Source organism: Salmo trutta, chromosome 19 (assembly GCF_901001165.1).
Source record: "Salmo trutta chromosome 19, fSalTru1.1, whole genome shotgun sequence".
NCBI classification, from domain to species: Eukaryota; Metazoa; Chordata; class Actinopteri; order Salmoniformes; family Salmonidae; genus Salmo; species Salmo trutta.
The window spans coordinates 32312199-32331496 of NC_042975.1; the positions used below are offsets into that span (position 1 = coordinate 32312199).

Sequence of the window (19298 nt, forward strand, 5' to 3'; positions counted from 1 at the left end):
CAATGATACTTGATTTACTGTCTGATAATCCCCTACTGTCACTCTACATCACAACATAAGAGTTGAGTAGGTCCATTTCTTGTATGTGAGTGATGTTCATGAAAACATCTTTGCATATTTTGTGAGATCAAAAATGTAAATAGATGCACAAACGAGTGATTTAATTAATGACAAATAGGCTACTGCTCAACTGTAATTTTGTCATGTGTCATTTAGTTTTCTACCTCTAATTACTTGAAAAGGAAATAGTTGGCCTTTGTAAAATGTATTGCGAAAGAGATGCCATGCTGTTCAAAGACAAGGGGGTTTTCTTGCTTGGACAAAAGACTGTCCTCTATCCACTTTCCTCCGTGACCCGGAAACCGATAAGTGGTTGAGTGGTCAAGGACTGTGTCAATTCATTATTAGGCAAATGGAAGTGTCCTCCCCTCCTCGATAGCCACCTTCCATCGAGGATACTCGTGTATACTACCACAGAAGAGTTTTGAAATCTACCACACTCCCCCTTCTTCTTCTGGATTGTGTTGGCGGATTGCATTCAATTTAAGGTGCATACACCGTTACCTACTGTACTGGAGTGTGAGGACATTCATGGCCTACCTACATGAAATTCTTTGTGATACAGTACTATACAATTGGGGAAAAGGAAAAATGACCCTGCCAACTATTAGCCCACTCTAAAAAAACAAAAACAAACACACCACCTCATTCCACTATTTACCCCATCTAATCCTACTCCAGACCAACAGTATTTCTCTGCCATTGCCACCACATCCTCTATTTTCTATGACTTTCAATCCATTTCTGCAGTACAATTGACAACCATAGCTATGAATGGCAAGAAACCTACCTTACTGAAGCACATATTCTTCCCAGTCTCTGCCTACTCACAGGAATCCTCTCAGGATCCCTCAACCTGGACCCATCTTCCTCTCCCACTCTCTTCACTGCTTCAGCACAACCTCAACCTGCCTTTCTCTCACCGGACACGGTGAGAGAAAGGGCACCCCCACAACTTTCTCCACTGAAACTACACATTCTTTCGTCTCACGCCCTCCTGCACACTTCGCACATCTAGGACTCTCCCTCCCACATACTGCTAAATGCCACCCCCGTTCACTCCTTTCAATGGTGCCCTGCTCCGGAGAGCAAAGCAAGCCACATTTATTTTCCCTAATTGTGTGATCCGGAGCGCCCGCTCCCTCTGGGTTGAAGAAACACAATAAATCATCACTAGTCCACTCCTAGTTACTTTCACCAACTCAACAGTCCCCAACCTCTTCTCCACCCAATATACCACCACATATGGATCAGCCAAAATGCAAGGATCCATTCTCTCCACAAATCTTACTCACACTGGGCCAGAATCATCCTTTATATCCTCGGACCGAGGCCTGACCTTGACGGTCCTCATTGCAGGAACTTCATCCACACTCTCATCTGGTTCCATCTCCGAGCTACTTACTGGAACACGTATCCCTCTTTTTGCACTTGATGCTAACCTTCCTCTCCACACAGCTTCCCTCTACATTCAACTTCTTCTCAACATTCATCACTGCACCTGCCACCACATCTAATTCATCCTCACTCTCATCTCTCTCTATTTCCTCAAGTTCTTCCAAATGTTCTGTGAAATCCCTCGTTTCATATTCCCCCATAACCAATTCCACTGTTCTCCTTTTTTTCCTTGTCCATTATCTTCTGTCACCAGATCTTTCAGAAGGCCTGTGTAATCCCCCACTCCATGTTTATTCATAACATGCTCCACTTTCTTGCTTATTTCCTTTTCTGACATCTTCTCCAATCACTCCCATTCTCCAAACATTTCTCCCTTTGCAACTTCTCCAAAGAAACCCCAGTTAGTGTCTATGAAAGGGCAAAATACTCGCTCCCGACTCTACTCGCCTTTTCTTTGTTTCTTTTTGGACAGAGCCTCTCATCATTGACCTTCTCATTCGCTTCGGCAGCCTACCACACCCCCTTTGAATACATTTTGTTATGTCTGAGAAAAATATTGCTAGTTTAAAAACAATATGTTATTGTTTTATTTATAAAATGTCTTGCAAAACTGACTTACTTTGTTTTGATCACTTTACACATTTATTTTGGGATCCACCCCTGTAAACATGATTTGCCTAATGACACGCGAGTGGAGAAGGACCGTCTCATTTCAAACAAGCACATTTCCATCCATGTTCACTCTCCTCGCCAACTTCTCCTCGACTGAGGAGCGAGGACACAGGAGGCAAGAAAATCTAATCGATAAAAGGTTATTAACTGTTGAATTGATACTGTTTCTAGTCATGTGATGTTGCCACCTTGTGCAAGTTTGAAGGCTAGGTTGATTGGTGCTTTATTATGTGATTGCTGGAGGTCATACAATAGAGTACCACAGTATGAGTCATAATTCCCATAAAACCTAGAAGTCAGAAATGGTTCCAATAGTTTTTTTTACCATATATTTTTCCCATAGGAGATTATAGAAACACTTAAAATAAAGGCTGTGTTTTGTGTAGGCTTACCCTTGCGTGACTATTGATAACTGTGTAAATCTCTCTCGCACAAGGTGACTTTTATCAATGTATTCACCAGTATTTACCCCCAACAACTTAAATGCTAATTAACTGCTAATGTGGCTATCATAAAGAACTACAAATGCCATGATGATCTGGACAAGACTGCCAAATCGAGGCAAAGAAAATAATCTCTTGATTAACTATGTAATTAATTAATAAATTGGCAACATTACTTTAAATATACCTGTTAGCAAAGGTGCCAGCTAGAGATGATGTGCAGGAGGTTGCAGAGATTTGTAGTCTTGTATCTACTTTGATGTTAATAAGCATCTTCGAATCTGAGCATAAATAGAGGCTCCACTCCACTTTTTTGTATGGTGTGAGAGTGTTGGATTTAGTCAGCAAAAAATGTGATTGCTAAGTGAGGCTTATTTGATTGAATATAAGTTAATTAATGTTTAGTTTGTTGCGAATGTGTGATATAAGTGGACACGTGGCATCTAGGCAACTTTGAGAAAAACAATTTAATATCAGTTGTTTACATGCTTATCTGCCCTCTCATTGGCTAGAATGTTCCCACCTGATCTCGCCTGTCCCTGCTTGCCTTTCCACCTTTGTGACAACCAGCTTGTTTGACATTGCAGGCGACTGCCGACTGACTGATCTACACATCATTTTGCACCATAAATAACTACTCATTATTATTTGTAGATCAGTCAGTCAGTCAACATTTACCCACAATGCATCATGGATTTTATGCTCTTGAACACTACCAACTACTACCATTGTAGAGGCTTCTTAACAGCTTTTACCCACAAGCCATACGACTCCTGAATATCTAGTTAAATAGCTACCCAGACTATTCACATTGCAGACTGTGGTCTATCTTGGTTTAGTTATAAAAATATTTGTTGTCACCATCAGCGAAGTATACATCATTGGTCACCATACATAAACACCCACTTCCTCATATCGCAGCTCTAGAGGTTTGTCTCTCCGCCCCTTTCTTTGTGATAGACATTATATTTGACAAATAGCAATGGATAAATCGAACGGAGAGTAACGCCTTCATTTGATAGACACAGCCGTGGATCAATCAGTGATCTACTGGTGCTGCCCTCTAACATACCGAAAGCTACCTGAGCAAGTCCTACTTTGTTTTTGTCACGTAGCTAGCTACATAGCTTGCTAACTGACAGCTTCAAGAGTGCTGTTTTTTTACGAACATTAGCTACACCGATGCATGCATTTCTGCCGTAGAAGGTACATCTAGATGCACAGGATCTGGGGTTGATCGGTGGCAGGGATGAGATGTTTTGTTGAATGAAGGAGCGAACGCCCTGGTGCCGATAGGAGAATGAACTCCATCACCGGTCGGGATCACCCTGTCAACTCTGGAGCCTCATCTTCTCGAGCCTTGCACGTTGAGCTCACATCTCAGCAGGTAAGGACAAACACCCGTAACTCGGTGTTATATAGATGATATGCGTATTGTCCTGTATTGTTACGTTGCTGTGTGTCAGCTGCAAGATGACTACAACAGGCCTGCAGAGTGAGCTAAGCTAACTAGCAAGCTAACGTTAGCTCAGCTGACTTTTACAGCTCTCTTGAGTATTCAGACAGCTCTAGCTTCTAAGCCTTAGTCCGTTACATACAAAGTTGTATTTAATAACAATATACATGTGCAAACTTAAGATATCATTGTTAGCTATCTAGTTTGCAAGCTACAGAGACGATGATAATTTGCCAGTTTAGTAAGACCTGGCCTGATACCGAGGCACCAATACAGTCATTTGGTCACCTGACTTATGAACTAGTTACAGGACAGACCTTTCAGTCTGATGTCCAAGGTCTTTGCACAAGTTATTATGAATAAGTCCTCAGCAACCAGCTTGACCCTAATAGGACTGAACCACATCAGACATACGTCTACAGCTCTCAAAATGCACCTTTACCTGCAAGCCCTTACGCTTGATATGACCAAAAAGTGGTCTGTAGTGGCCAGTTTATTAGGTACACTACCCCGTTCATGAAAATGGTTAGCTCCTACAGACTGTGAGTCATGTGGCATAAAGTAGGCATCGAGGCATTCAGTTACTGTTCTATTGAACGTTAGGATGGGCAAAACGAGTGACATAAGCGACTTGGAACGTGGTATGATCATCGGTACCAGGCGCACCGGTTCCAGTATCTCAGAAACGGCCGGCCTCCTGGGCTTTTCACGCACGACACTGTGTAGGGTTTACCAAGAATGGTGTGACAAACAAAAAACATCCAGTCAGCGGTAGTTTTGTGGGCGAAAATGGCTCGTTCATGAGAGGTCGAAGGAGAATGTCAAGAATCGTGCAAGCTAACAGGCGGGCCGCAAATAACGGCGCAGTACGAGAAGAAGTGGCGACTCGGTCACCAACACTGGACAATTTGAGGAATGTAAAAACATTGCAGATGCAAAGTTTGGTAACAGAATAACTGCTCAAACAGCACGAACCGTCATTCTGTTACCAAACTTTGCATCTGCACTGTTCATCAACTAAATATGTTTTTGTAGAATCTTCGGTGTAAATTAAGTTGTCAATGTGCGTATATGGTTTGTTTAACTTTGCAATCATTGGTTTTTGTTTGACATGCATTTTAAAGTGAAACATCTGAGTCTGTGTCACTCTGTTACCATGGAACTGCCCCTATTCTAACATGTTTTTATTTCATTTGGAGTACAGTAGGATACACCTAGGCCTACTACTTTATTATGTGGTCATTGTGCAAAGGGTTCAGAGCTAGATCGTGACCAGCGTGTTAAGTTCTGTCCCTTAGAGTAAGAACTTATGATCCCCGTAGAAAAAAGATTGTCTGTTTTGACTGCTATGAAATGGGACCATTGAAAGTAAAGGCCACTGAGACTGTAACACCAAAATATGTGAACATTTACAGTTCTCTGTCAAACAGCCCGTATTGTAACGATGCTTCGTGGGTGACTGTTGTCAATGTGTTCAGAGGGTCCCTGGTTCGATCCCAGGCTGGGGCAAGGAGAGGGACAGAAGTAATACTGTTACATTTTGGCTCCCGAGTGGCACAGCGGTCTAAGGAACTGCATCTCAGTGCTAACGGCGTCACTACAGACATCCTGGTTTGAATCCAGGCTGTATCACAACCGGCCGTGATTGGGAGTCCCATAGGGCGGTGCACAATTGGCCCAGTATCGTCCGGATTTGGCTGGTGTAGGCGTCATTGTAAATAAGAATTTGTTCTAAACAGACTTGCCTAGTTAAGTAAAGCTACAAAAAAAAAATATACACCTGGATGGACTCAACCATTTACCTTCACAGCACGATAACTATGGCGGGGACAATAGCACTATTGCAATACTCGTTTAGTATCGTGGCAAGGAAACGAAACACAAAGAATATCTAACTTCTTTAGGAAAACAGCCCAAATGGTGGAAACAAACTTATGTTGTCATCCAGAGTCACATTTATTTATGTCCCCACGTACAACAGGTTTTTTAAGGACCAACGAGTTTGGTCTGCTTGGTGTTTTCATTTTTGCAATGGGAAAAATATTCTGGTTCTGGCATTGTCCCAGCACTAAAGATCACCAGTTGGCCTAGTAGGTAGATTATATGTTCTGCTGGAGACCCTCTTTGCTCTCATAGCTACAAATTAGCTCATTCGGAGAAACGTCTTCTGACATTTTTGTGGGGGAAAAAAGCCTTTGCTGAACAAGCTGTGTTTTTGTTTCGAGGGCCTTAATCTTTTAGGGAATCCCATGACTTAGATTTATCCCTAATGCCTGTGGTGGTGGAAGCTCAGTGTGGGTTGCTGGAGATTGAAGAATGCAGATCAGGTGAAGGCCGGCCGTTGACATAAAGTCCTGCTGCTTCTCTGATGCTGCTGCCCGGAGGGGCCCCTCTTTTCATGAGTATCGTGTCATGTCCCATGGTCGTTCTCTTGACTTACCACTCTCAATGATGAGTTTTTTTCTTTGGAGCCATTATTTTTTTATAGATTCAGTCATCTGTGGAAAAAAAAGTGTTCTTCAGTTAGCCTATCTTTTTTTGATTGGACATAACTGAGCCTTTCTCTTCAAGGGGGTTCCTTTTATTTTATGCTCAGTTTTTGAAGGATGGATTTTTTACTGATATCCAACCATGGTGATGTTCTGTACAAAGAGTTTTTGTGCATCATTGGTACGCTGGCTTGAGCTTTAGTTGATGAAACTGTGACTCTCTTGTGTATGCAAGGCTTTTGTAATGGAAACACACAGTGAAGTCAAAACATGAACTCTGGTTTCAAATGGAACTCTTGTCTGCATCTGTGGTCAGTTATTCCCGGACGTGAATCATTCCATAAAATGTATTTTTTTGGGGGGCAAATGTTGATAGCCTACGTGTGACTGTTTAACCAGATACTTCAAGTTATCTCAAACTGACCTACCATAATCTAAAATTACAGTTTATTTTTTAACTTGAGGATGTACAGCAGGGTAGTAACCCCCCCCCAGGTTTTCAGAGCAAAAACAAAAGTTTGGGGTCACTTAAAAATGTCCTTGTTTTTCAAAGAGTTCCTCTGTCCAGTGCCTGTGTTCTGTTGCTCATCTTAATCTTTTCTTTTTATTGGCCAGTCGGAGATATGGCTTTTTCTTTGCAACTCTGCCTAGGCCAGCATCCTGGAGTTGCCTCTTCACTGTTGACATTGAGACTGGTGTTTTGTGGGTACTATTTAATGAAGCTGCCAGTTGAGGACTTGTGAGGCGTCTTTCTCAAACTAGACACTGTAATGTATTTGTCCTCTTGCTCAGTTGTGCACCGGGGCCTCCCACTCCTCTTTCTATTCTGGTTAGAGCCAGTTTGCGCTGTTCTGTGAAGGTAGTAGTACACAGCGTTGTACGAGACCTTCAGTTTCTTGGCAATTTCTCGCATGGAATAGTCTTAATTTCTCAGAACAAGAATAGACTGACGAGTTTCAGAAGAAAGTTCTTTGTTTCTGGCCATTTTGAGCCTGTAATCAAAATCACAAATACTGATGCTCCAGATACTCAGCTAGTCTAAAGAAGGACAGTTGTATTGCTTCTTTAATCAGAACAACAGGTTTCAGCTGTGCTAACACATTTGCAAAATGGTTTTCTAATGATCAATTAGCCTTTTAAAATGATAAACTTGGATTAGCTAATATCACTTTCCATTGGAACACAGGAGTCATGGTTGCTGATAATGGGCCTCTGTACACCTATGTAGATATTGTATTTCTGATCAATTTGCTCTTATTTTAATGGACAAAAAATGTGCTTTTCTTTCAAAAACAAGGACATTTCTAAGTGACCCCAGACTTTTGAACGGTAGTGTAATATACATACATACATACATACACACATACAGTACCAGTCAAAAGTTTGGACACACCTACTCATTCCAGGGGTTTTTGTTATTTTTACTATTTTCTACTTTGTAGAATAATAGTGAAGACATCAAAACTATGAAATAACACATGGAATCATGTAGTAACCAAAAAAGTGTTAAAAAAATCGAAATGTATTTGAGATTCTTCAAAGTAGTCGCCCTTTGCCTTGATGACAGCTTTGCACACTCTTGGCATTCTCTCAACCAGCTTCATGAGGCATAAGACTGTAAAATCATGAGGAAATTATTCTAAATTAAAAAGTCTGTTCCCAAGTATTCCCATGCATAAATAGAGGGATACAGTATATGCGATCGTATCCCAATGTAATCAAGGTTTGAAATGATTCTGTTTTGGTCAAATACTATATCTCTTTGGGATTCTTGTGGTCAATTTGTCAAGTACAAATGATTTATAACTACCGACCATCGGCTCTATGACAAATAGCCCCACAGCTGAATGTAATTGGGTACCCCTGATGAACAGTAATGACTTTGCTATATATTGGTAACAGTTTTGTAAATTGATATGCATCAATTTGGATTGTGTAACAAGATGAGACTCATGGAGGTGTTAATACAATTGTAAAGGCATTGAAACTGACCCATTAGGCTTTCAAACTGCCTGACAGTCCCCCTTGTTTTGGGCAGGCCATTTAAAATCTTCTCTCTCCTGCTCGCTATCCCTGACTCTCCAGCTCTGCCTCTATGCCTCTTCTATTTCTCATCTCTTTTTCCTGACTATCTCACCGTCTGCCTCTCTCTGCCTGACAGAGGCGGTTACGTCATCTCAGAAGCATTGCAGCCCGCAACATCGTCAACAAGAATGGCTCTCCACTGTTGGACACACATTTTACCCTTCATCTCTGCTTAGAGGACCGGATATCCAGAGGTCAGTACTACTACAGTACTACTCTCTCCACTGTCTCTGTAAGACAGTGTACTAGGCTACTGCACTAATACCCCTTTCACACTACTGAGCCCAGTCCACAGTACAAATAGACTTAACATGTCTTTGGGCCTGAATCCCAACTAGTTCTGTGCACTTAAATAAAGTTTTTGAGCAACTCTTCCATTGATATGATTGCATGATTTAACCAAAAGGCATGTTACTATACGGACATCTCACGTTAGACTTCAGCCCTTGGTGCCAGAGCGCCCTTTAGGTGTAAATGTTCAGCATTAAGGTGGACTGCATTACTCTCATAAGTAGGAGAAAGGTCAGAGTCCCATTACGCTGTGTAGTTAAATGCACAAGGGTTTGGTTTGTTAGGGGACGCTGATGCTCCAGTAAATGTGGTCTTTCACTTTGTTTTAAGGACAAATCATTTCATTATAAGTCAATGACCAACAATGACCCAGATCAAGGCTAAACCTCACGGCTTACTGTTGTCAGGTAATCCTAGAAACGTTTGCTGTGCAAACCCTTTAATAGGACTCCTTCCACCATTGTAGTCCTGAAAGGAGTTGCATCCTCACAAGTATTGTTTGAGCTTTTGTGTGTTTATTCCATTCTCTGCTTGAGAAAGCTTTAAAATAAATCTAACCTGGCTTTTCTCCTTCCCTTGCAGACTTTTACAAGAGTGAGGTCATCCGAGATTCATTGGTGAGTGTCGTTGTTTGAAAAAAGAACACACGTATTGGCCAGAGCCTCCTGGCCTAACAAAAAATGACCTTAGCACCAGCTATGGAATGTCATAATCAATTATGTCGTATGCTTTGTCTGCTCACATCTGTGGAGGCACACTACCGGTTATAGGCCTAGTTATATTCCGAAGACCCATGAATTGAAACAAGTCCTAGGCCTACCCAGTGCTTGTAAATTGGGAGGTGCCATAACAAAAAGTGTCTGCGAGAGGGGTGCTCTGAGGTACCGGAATGGACAAAAAATAGAAGTGACCTTTATAATTAAGCAGGGCATGCCTATCGTCAAATGTATGTAGTGGCATAGAGTATTAGAGTAGAGGCGCTTACAGAAGTTGCATTTTTTTTGTACTTGGGTCTGGGAAGAATTTGGCCTTTTTATAAACACATTTCATGCAATTCTATGTCATTTTATATGACTGGAGGCTTCAGCATAATCTTTTTTAATAACACACAAATGATTGAAATGACAGGCTACTTTGACATTGCCAATCTGAGATCAATAAAAACGATCAGTAAATTATAGTCCTTGAAAAGCTTTCCACTTTCACTGACTCACCCAATGATGTGCAGCTCACTAGCCAGCGATGGCTGATTCTCTTGTGCCAAAGCCTGTCTCTCTTGTTTTACTTTGTAAAATTGTTTTACTTTGTAAAACAATGTTCACTCAATAGGCCTATTTAGACATTGATAAAATATCTTGATAGCCTACAGATAGAGTAATAATTATCAAGCCCATTTCAAAGCTTCCTTGTCTTGCTAAGGTTCTTCAGTATTTGGTCAATGTAAAATTTTGCAGTTTTTTTATCTGGGAAATTTATTTTGAATGTAAACCAGTCAGGGTTTAGGCCTGGGCAGAGCACTATTACAGCAACCACTTTAGTTAACAATGTTCTTGTCAATGCTTTAGACACTAAAATGTTCTGTTTTGTTTGTAGACCTGTCAAAAGCTTTTGACACGGTTGATCATGCTATTTTATTGAATGTTGTCCTCGAAAGGCCTGAGCTCTGACACCTGTTCATGGTATCTTAGTGACAGAACTCAGGCCATCATGATTGATGGGGTTAGGTCCAATTTCTTGAAGTACAAAAAGGTGTACCACGGGTCGATTTTGGGACCTGTTCTCTTCACTATTTATATTAACATCATTGGTCAATTGTTAAAAATGGTAAACTTCATCTATATGCGGATGATGCTATTGCCCCGACTGTTGATCTGGCTGTGTCAAAACTACAGTCAGATTTTATAGCTATGTAGGAATTTAGTTTTAATGCACCGTATTGCTAGAACAAAATTCTAAATCCATTTCATCTTAATATTCTGGTGCTGTTCGTGCAATTTAGAGTATTGATTGTGGACTTTTTTTGTGGAAGAATGTAACTGTTTTTCAGGGTGATTTATGATGTTTTATTTGTTGTTTCCATGACTGTTTTTTTATTTAATAAATTTTTTATGTGGAGGTACCGGATCCGGCCAAGTAGGTTCCTCTAATGAAACAGTTCAAAACGGAGTTGTGCCGGGTTCTGTTCCGACGGTGTCCGGCTCGATTTTAAGCGCTGGGCCTACCCCTGTCCTAGCTTACGCGCGCTCACAACGTGTGTGTGTGTGTGTGTGTGTGTGTGTGTGTGTGTGTGTGTGTGTGTGTGTGTGTGTGTGTGTGTGTGTGGTGCATGCGAAAGTGTATACAGTGGTCACTTTCTCCAATGCTGCTGTGTGGAAAGAGGGCATACTTCCTCCATTTCCAAAATGTGAAGGAGTAGTGCCTGACAGTCAACACATGGACTCAGGCCAGCTGCCTTGGTGTTTGCCTCTAACAGACTCAAGTCAAGTAGCCTACCTTTCACTTTCTCTCCCTCAAAACATCAACTGCTGATGTTACTTAAAGTAACCTGACAGAAAGGGAGGTTTTGATTGGCCCGCTTTGAGCAGTCATAGACAGGTGTCCATAATACTTGTTTGGTTGGATATATTGATGTTGCAAAAATCAGCCACAGGATTGTGGAGCTCTCTTCCTGTCTCCTCAGCTTCACAGAGGGCACAGCACAGGGGTTTACTGTTCGGTCTCTCATTGACAGCTGTGTGATGCGTGTGTGCAACAAGACCAAGACAACAGAAAACAGTCAATGTCACTGTTCCTAGCATGCACTAATCTCTTTCTTTGTGTTGTCCCCCAGTCATATAAACAAACAACAGGAAGGTGGGAAGCAGCCTTGTAGCAACACACTGTATGAGAGAAGGTGAAACATAGGCTTACATCAACATGAATGAAATGTGACCACAAGCTTCCGTTGTACTCTCTCTTTCTCTCTGTAAACGTGTTCATAGCAGGGCTGTCATTGTGTTCTGAAAGACGTCATTCAGCAAAATCAGATATTGCTGATAGTTTTCTCAACTATAGCGCTATTAACGCAACTTCAGTTGGTACTTCCCATATTTTTGGTTTCCTCATAGCGGGGAAACGATTGTCCTCACCGACTGTTCAATTTGGTCATACACCCTATGTGCAACAACAGCTGCTACTCGCTCCCATCTCTGCATGGAGTCTATTCAGTCTATGATGAATGCAGCCAACTACAGCAGACCATTACTAACAGGCTAAATGCAGTCATGAGCTGGCCTAAGCTATTTTCCAAGCCTACCTTTCCTTTACTCTCTCCAGTCTATAATGCACTGCAGATGAAACTCATGATCATGTCTGGCAGAGATCAGAAATCTGCTTTTGTGTTTAAAAACATCAGCATTCCTCTTTGTGACCTTTGCTTTCTAGTGTTCTGGTCTGTTTCCCCTTTGTGGTCTCTCGTCTGTCAAAGGAGGCTGCTCCTTTCCGCCTGCTCTTCCTGTTATTATGTAGAGGAACATTGCGCACGGCACACTACCTCCCCATCACTAGGCCTTTTTCCCCATTTTTCTCTCGTTTTCCCCCCCTCTCCACTTCTGGCTTTGTCAATCCTCCATTTTACAAACAGTTTAAGATGATCAGTTATATATCGTTCTGCAGGAAGGCAGATGGGTAGGCTCTTTGAATGGTGGGAATGGTCTTCTTTGTACAGTAGTTTATGACACAGGATAGACCGACAAACCTCAGGGAGTCCAGGGACCTTGTCTTCCCAGCAGGCCAAATTTTGCATGTGATGTCATTATGATAATGACATTGCAACCAGTTTTGCCCGCTGGGTTTGAGTAGCTCAGAAATCAGTCTGAAACCTAGTTACCTATAGTGTTTTGTTGGACAAGCCAATCCTTTGTGATGACAAATCGCCTCGGGATATTGAAGTTGGATTTGTAAATATTTGGTCAGACTTTTGTAAGTGGGACAACAGTTATATTACAGTTAAATTAACATCCTGGTTCAGCACCATTTTGTGTGCTCGAGTCACTGTCACACAGCCTACTGACACACATTATTTGTCATTTGAATCTTTCAAATGTGCCTCTCAACCTGTCACAAAATTGGGAACAAATTAAACACTTGGTTGTTTTAAGACACAATATTAGTTGAACTTTGCAACCCAGCGGGATCATTCATTCAGCTGTCTCATCAATTCTCTTGTCCTGTTTTTTACAGAATCCAACATGGCGGAGCTTGGATTTTGGCATGCTGCCGGACCTCCTGGACACGTCTGTGTCCTGCTTCGTGGTGAAGATCTGGGGCGGCCGAGAGGAACAGTTCACACTTCTCATAGAGTGGAAGGTCAACCTGGACGGGCTTAGATACACAGGGCAACAGGTCAGTGGAAACAACATACGCTCATATAATGTAGGCTGCTTTGGGATGTATGCTGACTAGCATACATGCATGCTTTCCTCTGATCAGAATTCAGTACAGTCTGCAGTCATATAGACAATAACAGCCTCTCTTGTTTTAATACAGACTAAATACCACTGCTTTGTTCCTTCACAGATCCGCTCCAGGAATCCAAATGAGATCATATTTGGATTGAATGATGGCTACTATGCAGCTGACTTTGATCATAAGGTACTGCTGACTTTGTTCCAGGAATTCTGTCCCTAACATAGACTATAGACATTCTGTTGTATAATTCGCTTTTCTGTGTTTGGTTTGTTGTAATGTGCATATTTCAGGACCACTCTGAGAGGAAGAAGAACAGTCTACTCCAGGTGGACCAGAGTTCAGTGAGGAACTCCTACAGTGTCTTCTCTCTGCTGAGGTGAGAAGGACTGCACCCGCCAAACATTCCCACACATAAGACACTGGACAGTTAGTATCTCCCATATATGACGATATGTCCAGTTAGCCTCTTGGCTAGTACTTTCTTTGACTGCCCTTCTCATTACCAGGAACACCTTCCTTTAGCTGCCAGAGAAGATTGGAAATGCTAAATATACTTGTGGGGAACATTCTCTACTACTGTATACGTCACATACTTTCTGTCACTGTATACATTCCCCATGTTGTCCATAAGATGGCGCCAGGAAACTGCCTCAAATGCCTTTGTAATCAGGCTGGTTTTTTTTCTCCGAAGTCACTGAGAGCTGCCAAAAATCCAGTCTGCAGTGTGTTTTCTTGGACATAACAGGAAATGCATATGGAAGGCTTTAATCAAGTTAGTCAAATAAAGGCACTATGTCATTGTTGGCAAGCTCTAACAATGTAACAGATGGAGAATTCCATTCAAATTATCAGGATGGGTGAAAACGCGCTTTGGTGATGAAATTTCACTTCCTTATGTTATAAAATACATTTTACCAAGACAAATTATTATTCATATTCTGAATCGTACAGTGGGGTCTTTCTCTAACATATCATTAACATTATATCACAAAATTCGGATTTGTAACCGATAATAAGCACCGAGCACTGTTGACAGAGCGGCTTCGTTTTCTGGCATCGACTTTTGAGGATTTTACATGTTGTCGTGGTCGTCTGCAAAGTTATTTCTGCTGGTCGTAAAAAGCTAAATTAACAGGAGATGAGCTGAATTAAATGTAAAAGGCTTTGAAAATAAAATGCTTGTGTCACGCTCATTGCTCCGTTGAAATTTCAGAATACGCGTTTTTGTGAGAAATCGAAAAGTAACAGGAATTTCGCATTAATAAGAAAAGCGTAAACTAAAATATGAAAATACTACATGTCGTCTCAAAATGGATATGTATCCTACCACCTATATTGTTCAGTCATCCAGGTTCGAGAACAATGATGACCAGTTCAACGGTGAGCCTGTCAGTTAGCCACAGTTCTTTCACAGCAGCCAGCCTTGCTGACGCAATATTATTTTTCTGATTATTGACCACTGTTTTTTCTCTGGCCTCCATTTAATTATTCAACCTTATTTTGGCAATTTTACCAGGGTAGAAACTCCATTAGCTTTTGAACAGATTATGATAGAGACATTAGGTTTGGACCATAGGTTTTATTAGATGATTATCTACACAATGATATATTATTTTACCCAATGGACCAAAGATGCTGAAAGTTTTTGGGTGGACACCCTTACATATTAGTGATTTAATGGTCTTTCATAGCTCTTTATTCCACAAGAGGGCAGCAAACGTTCATTTTCTAAAACCATTGGCAATTCAACTGGGAGGCATGTTTCCAAGTGCGGTTTGCTCCATGTTGACAAACCACAGCTCTGTTCTATATTTGAATGTGGCATAATGTTAACACTACCTACAGGGTTTGCGCAGAGCTTGCCTTGGGGAACACCACAGTTAATTAGAAGTTGGCTCAAGCTACATTTTATGACCCTTTTGGACTGCAGTGTAGAGGGGGGCACAATGTTTTGAACTGTTAATAACAATTTTGTATAGTTAGGCAACATTCATCATAAGTAGAGGACCAATCTTCCTCAAGTCTTTACTCTTACTGTTGAATCAGAAGATTCAATAATATAATATAAACATTCCTAGTCTTATGCATCACTCCTCAACCCAGCTTGAGGTGAGCTGTACAGTTTTGGGGTGAAGATTCCTCCAGCCCTAAGGGCTTCCTCTGGCCGATGACTGTTCTGTGTCTTTGCCTTACTTTGGAAGAGAAAATGTCCTCCAAGGTGCGTGAGTGATCTATTTCCTATGGGCTCTGCTCAGTGCTGTCGAGTCCTACATAACTAAAACTCCCTCCTCCTGCTCTCTCCATCTCTCTATCCCGGTGGGGTTCTGAGGAATTTAAAGCAGCTCCATTGACTCCCTCCCTCTCCTTCCTGGGCCTGAGGCTGAGGATCCTTTGCAGGCCTGGGGCCGGGCTTATAGAGGCTGATGTGATGGGGCTCATTGACTCCCTGCCTCTCCTTCCTGGGCCTGAGGCTGAGGATCCTCTGCACGTCTGGGGCCGGGCTTATAGAGGCTGATGTGATGGGGCTCATTGACTCCCTGCCTCTCCTTCCTGGGCCTGAGGCTGAGGATCCTCTGCAGGCCTGGGGCCGGGCTTATAGAGTCTGATGTGATGGGGCTCATTGACTCCCTCCATCTCCTTCCTGGGCCTGAGGCTGAGGATCCTCTGCAGGTCTGGGGCCGGGCTTATAGAGGATGATGTGATGGGGCTCATTGACTCCCTGCCTCTCCTTCCTGGGCCTGAGGCTGAGGATTCTCTGCAGGCCTGGGGCCGGGCTTATAGAGTCTGATGTGATGGGGCTCATTGACTCCCTCCCTCTCCTTCCTGGGCCTGAGGCTGAGGATTCTCTGCAGGCCTGGAGCCGGGCTTATAGAGGCTGATGTGATGGGGCTCATTGACTCCCTGCCTCTCCTTCCTGGGCCTGAGGATCCTCTGCAGGCCTGGGGCCGGGCTTATAGAGGCTGATGCGATGGGGCTCATTGACTCCAACATGACCAAGGTCAGGGGTTCCTAAACATTTTTTGTCCTGCGATCCCATTTTGAGATCAAAATGTTTTCGTGACCCCACCATGTAAGAAATATGATGTAATCCATGGTCATTGTTTCCTTTTCTAATTGGGGCCTGACAGTACTTTTGACAGTATTTCAAGCCATGGGAGGTATGGTTTGAAGTGGCTGAAATGCATCAGAAAGGTATTGGGAAGTTCAGAAGATCATCAGGCAATAATTTGTATGATCTTTTGTGTAAAAAAGAACATTGTTCTTTTCCCCCCGGTCGGATTTAGTGCCTGATCTTGTCCACACTTCTTTCTTTGATGGGGTCATAATATTTTGTAGCTTAAACAGCCTCCTCCATTTTGCCTCAGTGTGAGTGCTGCTCACTGCCTGGCTATCACAGGAATTGCTGTGATTCTCCTCTCCAAGAACACTTGATTGATGATGTAAGTTTGCCAGCGACGAGACCCTGGTTAGACGACACCCCTAAGCCTCCTATTCCACGTCGTGTTTTCGTGTGGGAACACGACAAGTTTGGATGGGCAGGCAGGCTGAGGAGGGGGGAGCCAGGAAGAACAGCCAAATATTCACAAGGACCTGTGGGGCATAAGGAGGGAAGAACCAGGTAGAACGGCCAAGATGCTCCTAGAACCACTGATACAGGGCAGGGATTGTTCTGCCATTGAAATCCTTGGGCGGGCTGCCTAAGCGTTTCTTCGGGACACCTATCTCCAAACAGTGTTTAAAAAAATAAATAAAAATTGTATATATATTTATTTATTCAGAATGGAAAAACATTTTCAGTGTAAACTTAAGTAACAAAAAAACGGATAAAGTATGTAGAAAAGATAATAATATATTATTAGAAAATGTATCTTTGAGAACTAACAATCACCCAAATAAAAGCTAGCTAAGACAGTCAGTGAGAATTGAAAATTCCCCAAATAATACATTTAGCAGTATAGATTTTACTATTATGTTTGTGTAAAATAACACATTAGCCATGGCAAAATGCATAGAATTGCAGGTAATTATCTATAAAACTGCAACATGTTCTCTCAGCTCCATGGCAGAGTATGTAGAATCGCAGGAAATGTGCTTTAAAACTGCAACATTTTCTCTCACCTGCATGGCAAAAAAATAAATAGATAGATATCTATCTATCTATCTATCTATCTATCTATCTATCTATCTATCTATCTATCTATCTATCTATCTATCTATCTATCTATCTATCTATCTATCTATCTATCTATCTATCTATCTATCTATCTATCATCTCCCTGCCGTCTGTAGTACTATTTAGTTAACTTAACGATCAATGTCTCTAAAACTTTCTCATGAGCCATTTGGCTCTTACATCTTCACTCTGCCAGCTTCCCTTCCCTCCTTCACTCTCCCCTCGCTCTTACTCTGTGGTTATATTAGGGGTATCTTCTACTTACTCTCCCCTCGCTCTTACTCTGTGGTTATATTAGGGGTATCTTCTACTTACTCTCCCCTCGCTCTTACTCTGTGGTTATATTAGGGGTATCTTCTACTTACTCTCCCCTCGCTCTTACTCTGTGGTTATATTAGGGGTATCTTCTACTTACTCTCCCCTCGCTCTTACTCTGTGGTTATATTAGGGGTATCTTCTACTTACTCTCCCCTCGCTCTTACTCTGTGGTTATATTAGGGGTATCTTCTACTTACTCTCCCCTCGCTCTTACTCTGTGGTTATATTAGGGGTATCTTCTACTTACTCTCCCCTCGCTCTTACTCTGTGGTTATATTAGGGGTATCTTCTACTTACTCTCCCCTCGCTCTTACTCTGTGGTTATATTAGGGGTATCTTCTACTTACTCTCCCCTCGCTCTTACTCTGTGGTTATATTAGGGGTATCTTCTACTTACTCTCCCCTCGCTCTTACTCTGTGGTTATATTAGGGGTATCTTCTACTTACTCTCCCCTCGCTCTTACTCTGTGGTTATATTAGGGGTATCTTCTACTTACTCTCCCCTCGCTCTTACTCTGTGGTTATATTAGGGGTATCTTCTACTTACTCTCCCCTCGCTCTTACTCTGTGGTTATATTAGGGGTATCTTCTACTTACTCTCCCCTCGCTCTTACTCTGTGGTTATATTAGGGGTATCTTCTACTTACTCTCCCCTCGCTCTTACTCTGTGGTTATATTAGGGGTATCTTCTACTTACTCTCCCCTCGCTCTTACTCTGTGGTTATATTAGGGGTATCTTCTACTTACTCTCCCCTCGCTCTTACTCTGTGGTTATATTAGGGGTATCTTCTACTTACTCTCCCCTCGCTCTTACTCTGTGGTTATATTAGGGGTATCTTCTACTTACTCTCCCCTCGCTCTTACTCTGTGGTTATATTAGGGGTATCTTCTACTTACTCTCCCTCTTGGTGTAGAGTACACGGGCCTTGGCGTATAGGGTGATCTGATTGGATCAGAAGTAGGTTTGGATGGTGTTCAGATGCCTGAGTCGCATTGGGATGTTGACAGACTGTGGGAGCGAAACGAGGAGATGAGAGGGGCTATATGTATCCAGCAGTCTGTTTGGAGCGCTGTCTGTCAAGACTATCAGGTTGCCTTCAGTTTATCATTGTTCGACGCCTATTTTTCCTTTTTGTCCTGGTAATGTGTTTTTCAACATTAGGCACAAGTGCCCTGGGTGGAAATGTAGGCCCTACATATCTTTCATTGAACAGATGAGCCACAGAATTCAACGCTCTTAACACAGATTTATGTCAGAGGAATATTTTTCCACTCTATCAATGCCACATGTTGTTCTTTCCCTGTATTTTCAGATTATTTATCTTACTGGCCTCCCTATACAGTGCCTTCAGAAAGTATTCACACCCGTTGACTTTTTCCACATTTTGTTGTGTTGCAGCCTGAATTTTAAATGTATTCAATTTATTAAATGCCTACACACAATACTCCATAATGTCAAAGTA

General features: G+C 42.1%; 1 protein-coding gene across 2 annotated transcripts in view; it reads left to right on the forward strand.

Annotated features, from left to right (window-relative positions):
* Positions 1–3523: 3523 nt before the first annotated feature.
* Positions 3524–19298, forward strand: part of LOC115154351 (UV radiation resistance-associated gene protein) — a 149800-nt gene continuing 134025 nt past the window's right edge. The window contains exons 1-6 of one of the 2 annotated variants that reach the window (XM_029700500.1): positions 3524–3960; positions 8680–8797; positions 9477–9511; positions 13116–13277; positions 13452–13526; positions 13634–13719. In XM_029700500.1, coding sequence (XP_029556360.1) covers positions 3874–3960; positions 8680–8797; positions 9477–9511; positions 13116–13277; positions 13452–13526; positions 13634–13719 — 563 coding nt within the window. In that variant the 5' untranslated portion in view covers positions 3524–3873. Of the gene's footprint in view, positions 3961–8679; positions 8798–9476; positions 9512–11724; positions 11788–13115; positions 13278–13451; positions 13527–13633; positions 13720–19298 lie in introns of those variants that run through there. The other variant, XM_029700502.1, reaches the window with a different exon arrangement.